At 43.8% G+C, this 16,239-nt stretch overlaps 1 protein-coding gene across 2 annotated transcripts; it reads right to left on the reverse strand.

Annotated features, from left to right (window-relative positions):
* Window positions 1–876: 876 nt before the first annotated feature.
* On the reverse strand, window positions 877–15,943 carry ppp1r12c (protein phosphatase 1, regulatory subunit 12C). Of its 2 annotated transcripts, none has more exons than XM_014332628.2 (20): window positions 15,530–15,943; window positions 13,631–13,805; window positions 13,411–13,541; window positions 12,960–13,078; window positions 11,728–11,887; window positions 11,442–11,586; window positions 11,283–11,357; window positions 11,124–11,197; window positions 10,904–11,016; window positions 10,746–10,810; window positions 10,204–10,334; window positions 10,038–10,125; window positions 9,671–9,788; window positions 7,256–7,374; window positions 6,572–6,615; window positions 5,117–5,153; window positions 4,817–4,930; window positions 4,434–4,484; window positions 3,559–3,609; window positions 877–2,136 (listed from the first exon to the last, which is right to left on the reverse strand). In XM_014332628.2, exons 1-20 carry the CDS (start codon window positions 15,724–15,726, stop codon window positions 2,050–2,052), a joined length of 2,094 nt encoding a protein of 697 aa, XP_014188114.1. In that variant the 5' UTR covers window positions 15,727–15,943; the 3' UTR covers window positions 877–2,049. The 2 variants fall into 2 exon arrangements, with proteins under 2 accessions (XP_014188114.1, XP_005919282.1); XM_005919220.3 differs by having other exon boundaries at window positions 4,826–4,930; window positions 15,530–15,942.
* Window positions 15,944–16,239: the final 296 nt, after the last annotated feature.

Here is a 16,239-nt window from a genome sequence, read left to right on the forward strand (position 1 = left end):
CTTTAAGGTCATCGTCACAGTTACTGCTGGCTCAGCCCAGATCTCGACTTAAGACTAGAGGTGATCAATCGTTTGCTCTTGTCGCACCTGTGCTGTGGAACAATCTCCCGATTGGCATCCGGGCATCTGATTCTATTCATTCTTTTAAATCACAGCTTAAAACATATCTTTTTAAACTTGCCTTCTCCACTTTTTAATTGCTGGTTTGTTTGTTTGTTTGTTTGTTTGTTTGGTTGCTGTGACCTATTGACCTCTTGTATTAATTCCCTCCTATCTTTCTATTGGTTGTCTTTTTTTATGGTGGTACAGCTTTTATCTTGCTATTACCATGTGCTGTAGTCATTCTTATTGGTAGCTTTTATCTATGAACATAACTCCTTATTTTTATTTATCCGTTATCAATGTTTGAACCTTTTATTGTTTTATGTAAAGCACTTTGGTATGCCCAAGGCTTTTAAATGTGCTCTATAAATAAAGATTGTTGTTGTTGTTGTTGAAGAAGCCTTTCAGATGAGTGATGAAGCATCTTCAAGCACTTGCAGATCGAAAGGGAAACGGTCCCATTTTTAACTTTGCAGGTTAACGTGTAGAAAAACACGTTCCCGAGAGTCTCAGGAATTTCACTGTGTCTTTTAAGTTCAGGCATGAAGTGATCTGCCTCCTGAACTTCTGTTGTGGTATAATTACACTCACAAGGTCTAATTATCGTTTGAAAACAGGCGCCATGGAGTGGGTGTCTCCTGTAAATCCTTAACTGAGCAATCAGGATGCTTTAGCAGAATTCTAATGATTTATGGGCAAAATCAGATCCACTGGACCCGAGAGCCGTTTAAAAGTTTTGAAATATTATTAAGAAGTTGAGAGTGAAAACTTCAATAAAATGTGGGCCTCGATGTTTTATTCACATGTAATGTGGGATTGCTCTTTATCAACAAAAACAAACAACAGATACTTCAACATTTATGCCCATACTGTATTTTATACTCAACAGTGTACACTGCCAAAGCAAAATAGAAATATTACTTACAAATGCATATCGAAAGGCACGGCATCAAAATACAATATAACATGCATTTGTTGTGGTTGGTTTTATCTTTAAAATTGAAGTAAACATTCAAAAACGGACCCATCCGGCCTTCCTGTTGGACAACGGCCGTCTGTCACATGGTGAATACTTAGCTGGGGGTGGGGCTTTCACAAGCATCCAGTCAAAAATGGCAAAAATAGAACTACGAGTAAAGAACAGTTAAGTTGGAGCATGCGTCCTCCGCCTCCTGAAATACCTGTGTGACAAATATTTTCTGTAAACGTCCCTCTGAACACGAGCTGTGCCTGACGTCCATGATTAGCACCCAAAACTCTCCTGAAGCTGCGACTACACCTTTACATCATGTCCTCAGGACGGCCGGCCCCTGAACATAAATGTTTCACATACATCCAGAGGAGCCGGGAGATGTGCGAATTTGGTCCATCTTCTACAGCAGCCAGCTAAAAACAGAAAGCATCGGCCCAAGACTCGTCCTGAGAAACAACACTGACCGCTTGAGGTTTTCCCCCCAAAAGGACATTAAAAAACAACCGGGGCTGGTTTTTGGCACGTTGACGTTATTTGTGACCACCCCGCACACCTGACTGGCTCTTATGCAAATCTTTCACCCCGTCTAAAAACACACTGAGCTCTCACTGTGCATGGCTTTAAGGCTCTTAATACAAAGTTTCACCAGAGCGAAGCACATTAAAATATTTAATTTCTTTTTTTTTTAAAAATACAACAATAAAAACTTATTTAAAAAAAAAAAATGTGGGAGTGGGAAGCAGGGACATCCTGTCCGTCCACAGGAGGTGAAGTTCAGCTTGGTTTACAGTAGATCTGCCAAAACATAAAAGGCCCAAACACAGACAATAACCCTGAAAATGACGTTACTCCAGTTACTGTTGAAAGTTGTGCAGTGTGTGTCTCTTCCTCGTTTGTGTCGTCCGTGCTGGACAAAAACATACATCCTGTAATACTCGTTACGTCCATGGAGGTGAATATTTTCTGTCACAGGTTCATCTCGAGAGTTTGCTAATGACTCGAATCAGAGCGGCGTTCTCATCCTTGAGCCTTTGGTTGTCAGCTCGGAGGTCCCCGAGAACCTGCAGACACGTCAGGAGACATCGCTTTAGCCTCAACGCTCTTAGAAAGACGAACTCTGCCTTAAAGAGACAAAACACAGCTGGCCTGATGCACTTCCAATCTACAGGGCACTTCACCACACGTCTACTGCAGAGATTTACAGCTACTGTAAACAGATTTTTGTGGCCCGTCTTAAACCTCCTTTCATTCTTTAATAAAGACTCAGCGAATCATTAGTTTCATTAAGCGGCAATAAGTTGCTACGTTACCTTTTTCTATCCTTCTAAGCTCCTTCTTTCCCTATTGATTTATCCGGCTGGACATCTGGGCTCCTGGATTGTTTACGTGACCTTAGAAAAATCTGAATCTGTAATCTGAACCACCACAGCCGTGTCACAGTTCAGGACACGAGGGTCCTCGCGGGTCACATGAGTTCAGTCATTACGGGAAACTGTGGAGCTCTGCAGAATTTGCTGAGACTGCACAAACACAAGCTTCGACCTCTGGGCTGAAAACTTGCGTGTTGAGGTCACAAAACGCTCACAATAGCCAGCGTTACATCAGGAATAATCACGTTTGCAGCCTGCAATAAAAAAGGCTTCGGTCTTTACGGATAGGTTCCCTCACCCTCGCCAGCTGGGGTCACCGAACTGAACTTCTCGGACTCGTTTGCGTCTTTTGGAGCATTTTTAATGGGATTATCTAACAAATCACATGTTTGCTGACTGATATCTAGAGCTTTATCAGTGTGCTACTCAGCACTAATTAGCAGGTATCCACGTCTGCCTGTTTCACACACGTGAATGCAGCCCGCCAGCTCCGCCCTGCCACCCAAAACAGGGCGGCTACTTCCATCTTCTGATGTAGGTCATTGTAAGAAACGTTTTAGTGGCGACTCCTTCATCCTGCAGAAACGTGTGCGTTATCTGACATCACATCTGCATTACAAACTGGTCTCACCAGATCTTACAGAGCACAAGAATTCAGCTCCCACCTGCCTACATTACTGACTACACAAGCACGCGTGCCACTCAGCAATGCAGGCAGACGTGACGCATTTTGGGACAAACTTAACTGACTAAAAGTACCAGCGTTAGTTTACTGGTTTTATTTTTGTGGGGTTAAAAAAAAAAGTTTATTTTGTTTTCATTGAGCTTTTCATTTACTATCCAGTGAACGCCATTTCTCAGAGGCTCACGCCGAACTTCATACAGCCGCACAAACACATCTCAGTCTCAATAAACTGATGTATCGAAGGATTAAAAGCTTCTAGCTTTCTAGAAGCTTCTGAGGTCACGGCGTATGACAGAATAACTGAGCGTGTCACTGCTCACACAGCTCACTGCTTTCGTTTCGATTTGTGTGTCGCAGCCCTAAAGTGGTTCCTATTCTGCTCTCGTTTGTTATCAGTCGGCTTTCAGCTCTGAAGTGAACATCTGTACCTTCAGCTCGTCTTCCAGTTCCCCTGCTTTCCTCTGGAGTTTCAGCTTCTCCTGTGAACAAGAACAGCGGCACATCAAACTGGCTGAAGCAGCCGGAGCAAATGTGTGTGAAACCGAGGTTTCACGCACTGCAGAGCCTGCAGAGCTGTTAATGTGCCCCCACACTCTGACCTCATATTTGATCACAACTTCCAAGATAGCTATGAACACAGAAAATACTCAGCCCCCACAGTTTCAACAGGAAATAAAGGCTTAGTTTCATTAGCGTCCCCGTCAGCCACAAATAAGTCTCAAACAACACACTTTAGGAGGGGACAGAAACTGAAAGGTCTCACATTTCAGATGCTTCGGTATCTGAGAACTCAGGAAATGTTCATGTTGACAGAGAAATAAACAGAAAAGGCCGCCAGCATGGAGAGAAGTGAGTGAGTGGAGAACCTTTCCTGAAGACTCCTTAAAGATATTTTGTAGATATATCTACAGGTGTTTTGGGTGGCTCGAGACTTTTGCACAGCACTGTATGTGGCGAGCCTGCATATCTAGACTGACAACATCTAGGAGGCGGATGTGATGTGCCAAGACATGCAGCTTGATGATTTTGTTCCCCGTTGAAAGCTCAAAGCTCTTCTAAAACATTCTGTAAGCACAGACTGGAGGCGCTCTTCCCATTTTGTACCTTTTGTGTTTTATTATCCTTTGTTACTGCACCATGTCCATTTTTGTTACGCTCGATTTAATGAATTTATTTTTTTAAGCTTCTGATGGTGTGAATTCTTGAAAAATATTTTGATCTCAGGGGATTTTCCCAGCTAAAAAAAACAAACAAAGCAAAAAGCCAACACCAGCCAACCGCAAACAAGCAAAAAACAACTTACATATCTCTCCAGCTCCAGCAGGGCCGGCCGGTCTGTGCTGCTCTCCTGACTCTGCCACACACAGAAATAATGATTTTATTCAGGTGCACGGATGTAATGTGAGAGCTGATGACAAACTAACAAAATAAAATATTGCTCTTTTAGCTCGATGTTTTACTCTTGGGCTCTAGAATAGCTTTGCATGATTCACAGCTCAAATAATCTTCATCTTATATTCTGGATGTTCCTGTCATTTAGAGCATCGGCGTCTCGCTGTGACCTTGAAGCCTAGTTCTGGTTTCCTCTGCTTACTTTGGCTGACACGATGGCAAAGCCCAGAGAGCACGTCCCTGTTTTTAAATAACACCTCACACGCTGCTTAAATGTCAGAGGCATCAGCAAACCTGCCCAACCTGTCGGAGTCTCTCCAGCTCCACTTTGTTTTGGCTGAGCTGCAGCTCCATCTCCTGCAGCTTCTCCTTCAGAGACACATTCTCCTGCAGCATCTTGAAGTACAGCTGGAGGGAAACACAACACATTAGTGAAGGATTTGCAAGAAAATACAAGTGTGTGTTTGTTTCAGGTGACCAGGTGGAAACAGTTGGTTGAGGTTTCAGTCTGTGGTCCTGGATTTAGTGAGCTACATTCCAGTTTCAGCCTTGAGGCTGGTTTTCTGGTGTGTGTGGTGAAGGTCGGGTACGTACCGGTCTATAATCAGATGCATCTGACAGCTGACTCCCACTGCAGAGACACATAAGAGAGATTCCTCCATGATATCAAAACACATCACAAATCGTATGGACCTTGTTCTCTGAATGCAGGAACACAATCGAGTAAATCAGAGGAGAAACCAAAGAAAGAAAGAGGCGAGTCTTAGATGGTCTGGACTCGTGGATGTAGAGGCAAAGATGGCGCTGCGAAGCAAGAGAAGCAAACCAAAGAGAAGATTCGTGGAAGCGAAGGAGGACAGAGGAGAAGCCAAGTGAACGGACCAGATGATCACTCCAAAAGGGAGCCGCCGAACGAAGGAGGAACGAAGTTTTGCGACACTGCTGCACTCATGATTTGTCTGTTTTTAAATGGTTAATAAACAGTGCTGGGTACGTGACGTGATCGTTTCTCAGGACAAGCCAGACAAGGTTTAAAGACCGCTCCCCTAACAACAGGTTCTATGGCATGTCTGAAATCACTAAAATATGAAGAAAAGCAAACCCCCACAAATAAACGAGCAAAAAAATAAATTATTTTCCATCTGCTTTTCTACTAAGGCGTGCGTCGGTAACCTTCCCTATCAAAAGAGCCATTTTTGCTCCTCCTACCAAACAACGGGAGGAAAAAAGCAGCGCACACGGTGACGGGCGACCAATCATCAAAAAGGGAAAAGAAGCAGAACCAGCACAAAAGTCAGGGGAATAAAATGACAAAAGCAGGAAAATGACAGCTTTGTGTAAAATTTCTAAGATCTGACCTCAATATTTATACGCTCTAATCATTTACTCATATTCAGAGCAAGATGCAGATCAACAAGATTGTATGAACAACAAAAAAAGGGTAAAGAAAAGGATGCACATGCACTTCAAATATTAATCTGCTAATTTTAGCGTTCGTTAAAGAGGCAGCAGTGAGGACTTTATTTCAGGTAAGGCTCACTTGACAATCCTGCTGGCTGTGTCACATCACAGTGGCGTAATTTCTTTTATCTCATTTATAATTATTTAGGCGCAGCATCGAGGAATGTGTCACACCGGGCGAATTATTCCCTCCCGCCTCAAACAGGCGCCGCTGTAAAACTAATGAGTCTAGAAAAGATCGTATTCTCTCTGCCTAATCCTCCTCCTAAATGACATCCATCATTTAATCTTGTTCACACTGAACAAATCTGCTCCTGGACGGGTGTGAACGCGTTGTTTGGAGAACCAAAACATTTCAGGATCTCACCAAATCATCAACAATTCAAACCAGCAGAAATGCCAGTTCACAGTCAGAGAATACAGCTCATTACATCTGAAATGCAGACATTTATTTCAGACATCAGGATCAAAAGCGGGGGAAAAAAAATATAGAGATGCATGAAATAAATGTACAGAAAACAAATTATTTCATTCGCACGTGTGTGAAATAAAAGAAATGCATGACACACAAGAATGAATGAGACTCACAGGGTTGTACTGTTTTTATCATCTGGATGAACGTTGTCCTCGTTCTGCAAAACAAGACATTCACAGTTAAGACTTCAACAACCGACTCAAATATCCATCTTGTTTCATATAAATGAGATTCGAATGCAAACATTCACACATTACATCAGCAGGATGTTTATTTCTTTTATTAAAAACAGTCTGCTTCCCCGAAGCTGCTGTTTCTGACACAACAGGAAGTAGCCCAGATGTGCTCATGACTCGAGGCAGTTGCCTCATTCGCTCACTGCTCTAAACCCTTATCAGCTCGCCTGGTCGTCGCATTTATCTTGAGCTACCGAGCTGCAGGTTTTCGATGCGCTAATACACGATCTATCGCTATCACACAGTCTCCTCTATTTAAGCGTCTCTGAGCTTTTGTGCTGGAATATCTTGTCTTCAAGACACTCAGGATGGGGCGCACAGTGCCAGGTTATAAAAGTCAACAGGTGGCCGGCCGAAGCGCCACAAAGACCGTGGCGCACACCTGACGATGTGACGTCAAACTCACATGATGTCTACAGTACAGGATCTAAAATGGCTTTGCTCACTGTTTGTTTATGTCTTGAGTTACAAATGACTCATAAGGTTGCCCTCTCACCAACTTCAGTGCTGTGGAAAACAGGAAGGAAGATTGGGAAATTACTTTATCTGCACCGCTCTCACCTCTTCCCCCGGCTTAACGACGCCGGTGGAGCGTCTTTCCCTCCTCACTCTCCGCCTGTCCTTTGCTTGCAGATGCTTGTCTCCCTCCGGCTCCTCCTGCTTCACCTGTGGGTCTGTGTCTGAAACACAAGGAGGTCAACAGAAAACGCTCGTGAGGCGTGTGGAGTTCAGGCAGAGGCATCGTAGCGATGTATAAACGTAGATTCGTTTCCAAATGAAACTTGGCGCCATAGCCGCCTTATCTTTGCCTCCTGGCTTCATCTCAGATCACTGCACGTCGAGGCTTGTGAGGAATGAGTTCAGACAACACAAACTGCTGGTTTGGGCTTTGAACTGAATGTTCTTGCAACTTAACTTTAAAAACTGATTTTGCTTCATCATATCAGATGGTGAACTGCACCAAAACCCCCCCACAAAACACGGGTGGAGCGTGCTGAGTGATAAAAGTACGATAAATGGGTCAGATGGTTTCTACCGCAGCTCAATGAGTTTGAGTATGCAGTAGCCGCCCTATCTACCCATAGAAACACAGCACAAGCAGCACTAGCCTACGCAGTATGTGAGAAACCATCATTTCCTTTAAGAAGCTGCCCTTAAGAGCACTCCACCCAAAAGCTGCCTCATGTGTCACTTATATTGTGGGAGTCTTACTGTAAACAGAGGCGATGTAAGACTTCCAGCCACACAAGCAGCAAACGCGTATGGTGGGTTTCGCCATGCTCAGGTAGTTTCCAAGTATTTCACTTTGAGTTTTTTAAGGAGTCTTTAAATATTTTAAAGATATTTTAACCAATAAATCAGGACTCAGCGGTGGGACTGCTGAGTCTGGCTGATTTTCCCTGTAACTCGTTGCGTTCGGTGCACCTCTGTGCTGCTTGTTGTCCTAAATGAACCGCTCCCTGGAAACCCTGTAACATATGGTACAAGCTACACCCTCCCACAGGCTCCAACCTGACCCACTGGATGGCCTTTGAAAAATGTGAAAATTGAAAATAATGACACAAATGTTAGACTAACTGTATTTTTGCCATTACTTTTATTAACTATTGTTATTATTAAATTAAACTGAGAAGCTCCTGCTGTTTCGTTGTTGTTTGTCTTTCCAGTGAATGGGTCCGTGGGTACAAACAAACAAACGTTTTCTGTTAGTTAAAACTATTTTTTTGTGTTGTTTTATTGTAAACAGGATAGAGTCTGAGTGTTGAGACTTTTTCCTGCAACCTTTAGCACACAGTGCCCACGCTGATGCGCTTCTTTTATTTCCTGCAACACCATTTCTTTATAATGTGTATAAACTGAAATGCATTTTTGCAAATCGCATTTATTTTTCTTAAGCAATTAAATGTGTAACTAAACCTGTTAACACTAAAAGAAGACGACACAAGTTGCAGATGTTTGTATGCAGTAGCTTTACTGGTATGACCTACTTAAAGCTCAAACTAGGGTCATACGTGGCCTGCGGTCTAAAATTAATTTTACACCCCTAACCGAACAGTCGTAGCTGGACTTCTGACCTAATTTTCAGTTTTTCTCAGACTCATATTCATCTTTGACTACAGACTGCATATTAAAGATGGACACAGCCACCGTGATGTCACAGTTGTGAAGTCGCGAGCCTGGCATTTTGAATCTGGGTGTGATCATGGCGACATATATCTGACCGTGCCGTACATGCAGGTGCAGAGAACAGACATCCTACTCCAGAATCCGAGCTATCGGTTGCTTCACCTGCATAACACGCATACCTGAATGTTTAAACAATCCTGAGGAGGGACGCCGGCAGGAAAGCAGCAGTTGGAAAAAGACTAATGCTGAAAAGTCAGCAAGATTCTTACATTTGAAATGACAAGTTAACAGCGGTTCTTACACTTTGGGTATTAAATATTCATATGATGATTCTACGTTTAAGTTTTAAAAGTTAACTGATCTGACAGATTAGATGCAATGACTGTATCTGCTGAAAAAGAGGAAGCGAAAGCACTGCCAGAAATATTCAGACAGGACGAGCAGACACAAGTCGGACTCACTGAGAAACTTGTGACTGACCCAATAAAGTCGTCTATGTTAAAGTTTACAGAAGTCAAGTGATAAATGGTTTCATGTCCCCCATACGCTTTCATACAACGTGGCTTCTTTTTACAACCAAATGAGGCGCCCCCTGTTGGCGATTCGTAAAAACACAGGATTAAGTCACGTCCCCTCTCAGGCTGTATACACACCAGCTCCCTCGGTTTTAACAGAACCTGGAAGATAATTCTGACATTGCTGATCGCAGATGTGCCGCACTTCTTTGGTTTAATTCCTTTTTAAACTTTGGTGCTACACAGACACACAACAATAACTTTTATAGTGAAAATTATGAAATTCTTCTGAATTTATCCAGTTTTTGGGTTCTTAGCTGTCTGTGTCACTCACCTCTTTCTGCAGTCGTGATGGTGACGAGGGGGCTGACCGGCTGGATGGTTCGAGGTGAAGAATCGCCAGATTTAGCCACACACTTCTCAGCTTCTTTGAGGTCCGTTAGAGTCACACCCTGCATGCACAGAGCACAAACAAAACCGCCAAGAGGAATTAAAAACATTGCAGTACACTGCTGCTAACTCAGCACTGGTGCAGCAGCGTGCTGCTCTTAAAATCATCCTAGTAAATTATTCACTCTTCCCCAAACTGTGTTCAAATGTTTAATTATCACGGGCGTCTGCACGCTTTTTATAGGGACTGTTAACAAAAAAAATAACAATAAACTGAATAGCATGTACTGAATCTGGATAAGAAGTATTACCTGTGTGGGGCGGCGAGTCTGCCGCAACAGCTTAGAGCGAGCTTTCCTCTGAGACTCGGACTCTTCGTCTCTCGCTGGGGCCTGGAATCTAAACACACAAACGACTTCCCTCATCAGACACTTTTCAAAGCATTTTCACTGTTAGTAAAGTGTTTGTTTCTCTTACTTGCGCCTGTCAGCGTTGGGAGCGTTGGGACTATCTGCGGCAGCGTCCTTCGTCTGAGGGGTGGGTTGTACTCGGGCAGTGCGGCTTGCCTTGTCCTGCTCCTTCTCCTCCTCTTGTTTATCTGTTGGTGTCTGGATCACATAGGAGAGAAGAAAAAAGAACAACGGATCATATGTCACCATTTCAGAATCAGATTTATGAGCAGAGTGAAAAAATAAAAAATGCTAATATCAGCATGCGTTGAAATGTATTCTTTGTTTTTTTACTTGGCATGCTTATCCTTCATTGGGGGGGGGACCCAGCCTCAGGTATGAATCAGAGAAACTGCATTCTTTTGCACTCCAGCCTTGCATGCTGCTGCTTGCTCAGCACGAGCTTCAGCTTTGAATAAGTAGTTTCAATAAACTAGTTTTGGGCTCATTTAAAAGCAGTAGCACAACTCTTTACTGCAACATGTTTTATCATATCTGATCACATGCGCTACACACCATTACCTAACACCTGCTGAAAATGAAACACCCTGTAAGATAAACTTTTTTTACCTTGTCGGCCGCAGTGACAGCAGACGTCGCACTCTCTGTATCGGGACTGGAGACAGTTGAGCTTTCTGCACAAAAACAGGAATCGGCATCATTCACTACAATCAGCACACTGATGCTGATTTACAGAGCATGCAGTACTCATGACCAGGGAGGTTTACCGGGGCTGCTCTCTTTCTCCTCGCTCAGGTCCAAGCCTCCTGAAATGCCCCGCTCCTTAGACTGGTCTTGTAAAGTCATCTTTTCTCTGCTGCTCATCCTGCACACCGAGCTCCTGCAGGTACAATAAGGGAGACACAAGTCACGTGGCAATTTGTAACTTTTGCTTTGAAACGAAAGAATTTTTATTTAATTCTGGATAAGAAACAGATTATTATTAACCTCCGCCGCTTGTTTTGTGCATTCGTAGCGTTGGACCCCGGTTGCCTGTCCAATACTGACCTCTCATTAAGCCACTATGAAAGAAAAAGACAGGCACAATCAAGAAACCCAAACTACTAGATTACATAAATGCACAATATGAGGTAAAGACAAACTTACATTGGCTTGTTTTTGAGATAATTCCTCCAGGAGCTCTGAAACGCTTTCATCAGCAACATCAAATGGGGTCTGACCCTAAAAGTATTCAAGCAAACTGTTAAAGAGGCTGACTAGATGAATTCGATGCAGGAAGATAAGTTTTCTTTATCCGGGACTCACCCCTTTGCTGCGAGCTTCCATATTGCACAGCTGTTCAGCCAGGATGCGACAGGCCTCCCCCTGACCCCAGTGAGCTGCAGCATGGAGGGGTGTCCAGCCATCAAAGTCCACAGCTGACACATCCAGCCCACACTGACAGAGTATCCTGGAACAGCAAAGGAAGATATAAAGTCAAACTACTGAATAGAAGAAGAGCACAGTCCAGACGAACACCTGCCCTCACTTAAAATCTGATTTTTAAGCTTAATGTCAAAGATCTACAACACAATAAGTCAGAAATGTTTACTTCAGGGCCTCGAGGTAGCCTTTGGCTGCAGCCACGTGCAGCGGGGTGGCTCCAGTCTTTGGGTGTCGCACGTCAGCAGGCAGGCCCTCAGTCAGCCACGTGCGGGCGTCTGCCATGATTTGCTCCTCCTCCCGACGTTTAGCTGACTCCACGTCCACACCTGAACAAACACACAATGTCAAATTAACGCGTTTCCTGTTTTTTTTAATGAATTTCTGTCTAAAGATTGGAGGACTTGTCATCCTAGCGTCTTAGCTCTAAAGCTAAATCCTCAAGTGTCCAGCCTATAACTTTGAAATTAAGTCCCATTACCATCTAGGATGAACGCCATCCGCATACACGCATCACACATGTACAAAAAAGGCAACCACCGAGAAACAAAGTTTCCAGTTTTTTCACATTTTAGCCAGCACCACTAACAGAAAGATGTATGGGCCATAACTGGGCCAAGTCAAGTTTGAATGCAGTTGCAGCTGTTAAAGTTCCATTGATGAGAAATAAGTTGATTAAAGTTTCAGACACACAAACATACAAGTCACCCTCCAATAAAAAGCACAAATCATAACCATTCAACTTTGTCCTTTAAAAGCTGCCACTTTGTACTGTGAAACTCAGCTTCCTGCTACATGTGGAGCTCTCCCAGGAAAGAAACATCACTGGATCTCCTCCGCTTTGCTGAATAAAAACATTTTAACTTTAGCTTCACTTTGCGGAGCCGAATTTGGTGACTGGGGAAGATGGAGCGTGATGATCATGCTCAGCACTGCACTTCAGATCTTTTGTGGGAAATGTTCTCCCTCTGAGAGTTTCAGAAGAACTAATGCTGTAAGTGTGAGAGTAGTGGATGAATTAATGTCAGGAGAGCTTAAGTGATGAAAATGCTTCTGGTTGCGCTCCTGACCTGATACACTGACTTATTTTTTCTGAAGACCCCTGTTTGGTCACTGGATTGTAGCTGCAGAAACAACATCTGTGACCAGCAACATGAAGATGAGGTCACCTCCAGCCTGGTGATGGAGATGACCTTAGTTGTCAACATGGTGCTACTCAGTACATGAACTGTCACAAAATGTATGCAGCACATGCCACGCAAAATCCTGATCACAAAGCTCACTAATGGCATGCTGCATGCACATGACCGTGTCTCACACCGTTTGGATGCAAAAGGAACAGCTCCAGAACTTTGATTGCACAAAGAAACGCCTTCCAACTACACACAGAAAAAGACTTACCGTGTCTCCGAGTGTAACTCTGAAGTAGGGACTCAGTGGTTTCATCCAGAGCAATGTCCGTAGGAACATCACCATCACAGTTCACAGCAGTGAGAGAAGCACCTTCCTGCAGGAGGAACCTGACAAAACAAACATGGAGGTAGAGACGATTCATTTAACCTCAGAAGGCCAACACAATGACCTTTAAACAGACGACTTCTGGTCATGTTATCGGTGTTTGTGGCGCATGCACATTGGAACAAAACACTTAGTCACTGAAATGACACTGAAATGATAAAATGGAAAAAAGTTTTCTTTCTCTAAATGTGAGCTGTGTGTGTGCTGGCACAGCCCACTCATGCTTCATCCGCCAAACATGATAACAATGTTTGTATTGTTGACTGCAGAAAGACTGGCACTGAAGCTACACACACACAGAAGCAAAGCTGCTGTGTTCTGCTATTGTACACACTCTGTGATGTCAGCGTGGCCGCAGGAGGCAGCAACATGTAGCGCCGTCCATCCCTCATTGTCAACCTGGTTCACACTGGCACCCAGCTCCAAAAGGAAGGTCACAATTTCTATGCTGCCGTCTATGCAGGCCTGTGTCAGAGGAGAGAAAAAAAAATTACGAAACTGCACAATTTTTTATTCACGAGCCAATAAAACCTCAGGGGGAGAAACTGCTTCACCTGGTGTAGAGCGGTGATCCCGTCTGCATTGGAGCAGTTAATAATTGCTGCTGTATCCTCGCCATTCCTTCTTTTAGTCTGTTTGGCCTCCTCCAAAATCACCTTGGCCTCCTCCGTGTCTCCGCTGGCACAGGCTGCGAGAAACTCAGCAGCAATATCAAATTTCACCTTTTTCCTGAAAACAGAGGAGACAGGCAGCTGCATGAATTCACTATTCAGCTCTTATACACACCATACAGACCAAACTCACAATGAAATACACGCTGTAAGGGAAACTATGATCGTTTCAAGTAAACCGAAATGTGTAGGTGCAAACTGAAAAATGAAAGTTTTGATGTAGAACTGAATGAACACTGCAACAAAAGAGACCTCAACAACTGAGCTAGGTGGTGTAAACACAGTGCACTGATCAACAGAAGGACACCACCTCTGTGAAACAAAATGTAGTGGGTGTTGATTGTACCGAGCTTTCTCATCAGGCCAAAATAAACTGTAAACTGTGCTGCTACTGTTATGGATTTGTGACTGGCTATATAAGCCATACGCAGCAACTTAAAACTGATGGCTTGTTGGGCCGATGCAGCTGGGAGTTTTTGATTTTTACGATTTTACGATCTACAAGAACTAAAAGAGTTGATTGAATGACAAGGTATGTCATAATAAATGTGCGGAAGGGGCGAATATAGTGAAATTCTCACAGTGACGCATCTAAAAAAAATTTACAACCAAACCCAACAGAATACAAGTCAGTTGTATATTTTCAGGACCCGCGCAAACCCCGACAGACCCTACAACTTATCCCTCACATCCTTGTAAGACTAACAGAGAAATACCCACTGAAAACTTCCACAAGATTTCTTGGGGACTATTTTCAGGTGCGTATGAATAAAGTTATTGTCTGTATAGGCTTTTAGTCATCCAGATCAGGGTCATCTAAGAAGCTTGGAAAGAAAAGCGACTGGACTTCTTAAAGTTTCTTGAGAATGTTTCATCTCTCATCCGACGAGTGTCTTCAGTTCTACAACACACAGCTGTAGGTCAAAACTGTGACACCTGATGGAGAGAAATAATCCTTTCTGATCTTGCATCACCGCTAAATCATTAATGGGAAACGCTGCAACTTGGGATGTGTTTTGTCTTACTACTTTATTTAATCTACGGTCTCTGTTATGTATTGCGGTATATCACAGATCTAATAATGTTTTATCAGAAACATTGTAACTAAACATCCTCCCCGCCAAATTTTTGATCCTTTTTCTCCAGGATCTTTTGACAATGGCAACATATTTGTATTATATCAGCCTCAATTTGTTAAACAAATGTGCCTTCAATAAACTGGCAAAGGCCTTTTTGTGTCTGTCATCATAAATACTGACCTTTGTTTCCATCGTCAATATTCATAATGTTGCATCATCTCAGACGGACAACTAGGCAATAACTACTCAAATACTATGATTCGCATTAGGCTCTTTAACTTGAAACTGGCTCATTAAAGGTCGTCTGGATAAAAACAACCACTGCAAATCGTATAAGTTATAGCAGGCTGGAAAACAACGAAAGGAATTATGATATATGCGCTTTAAAATAGGAGATTTTAGACCATCTCAGACCAGCAGTGGTGGGACTGATGGAAATAAAAACCTTCACCTAAGACACTTGGCTAGCTAGCTACCGCTCACAGCAAATTCCGGCCTCTGAAAGTATGCATGGCAACAAATAAACATTAAAATGTTAAATAAAGGACTGTAGAGCGGGCGTGTTTTCTGCTGTGGTGTGATTCTATTATTTAGCCCATCTACAGCCCAAACCCCCGCACAGCATTCCTCCCTCAGCCTATCGTCAGATGTTGGAGCTAAGCTAGCAGGCTGTTAGCCGGTTTGACAGGAGATGTTTCCTGACCGTCGCCTCTCGTCTCCTCCCCCGGATAGCGGCTGGTCCTTCGGCGGGTCGTCGAGCTCGGCCTCGGGCTCCCCTCCTCCGTTCCCGGCATCGCCCCGCCGCCTCAGCCTCAGCCTGGGCACATCTGAGGCTTTGTCGGTGGAGGAGCCGGCCCAGCGCTTCAGCTGCTCCTGCCGCTTGGTCCTCGCGTCTCCCATTTATGCGTCCGCGGAGGACCGTGTTTTTAAAAATAAAACACACACAGAGGCAGCAGCGGCGGACACTCCCTCCATGTGTATGCTTTCACTTCCTGGTTCTCTAGCTCCGGGCTCCGTTCTGTGTAGTAGAATGAGCGTTGGCTCGTGCCCGCGGGCACAAGGAACGCGCAGAGCTGTGCAGGCCTGCCCCCGTGACGTCACCACCGCTGGTTTCGTTTGCAGCAGGCCCTGGAAAGGAAATACAGAAATAGTTTAATGCTTGGGTACTGTGCAAAGCTGCTGCTGCACTTCCTGACATTGTGCTTTCTCATAGTCAGTTTTAGCCTAATGCTTACTTAATAGTGAGAGGACAAATACTAGAAGCGCTAGAAACACTATGCACGTCACAATTCACACCATCTCAGTTCTATTTAAAAAGCACCAGTTTGTAAAAAGCCACCTCAAAACACTCTTTCCAGCAATGTTAGGACCCAATCAGCCATCCCCTATGAGCAAGCACTCTGTGATGATCGG

This window comes from Haplochromis burtoni, unplaced genomic scaffold (genome assembly GCF_018398535.1).
Source record: "Haplochromis burtoni strain Fernald_Lab_line unplaced genomic scaffold, NCSU_Asbu1 Contig_35, whole genome shotgun sequence".
Lineage (NCBI taxonomy): Eukaryota > Metazoa > Chordata > Actinopteri > Cichliformes > Cichlidae > Haplochromis > Haplochromis burtoni.

What these genes read in the sequence shown, in the direction of transcription:
- ppp1r12c (XM_014332628.2), bottom strand. Translation starts at nt 15,726, where the DNA reads ATGGGAGACGCGAGGACCAAGCGGCAGGAGCAGCTGAAGCGCTGGGCC. An exon ending in TGGAAGCTCGCAGCAAAGGG is followed by an intron (nt 11,358 to 11,441) that starts GTGAGTCCCGGA and finishes GAATACTTTTAG; the next exon opens with GGTCAGACCCCATTTGATGT. An exon ending in AACTGGAAGACGAGCTGAAG is followed by an intron (nt 2,137 to 3,558) that starts GTACAGATGTTC and finishes ACGTGTCTGCAG; the next exon opens with GTTCTCGGGGACCTCCGAGC.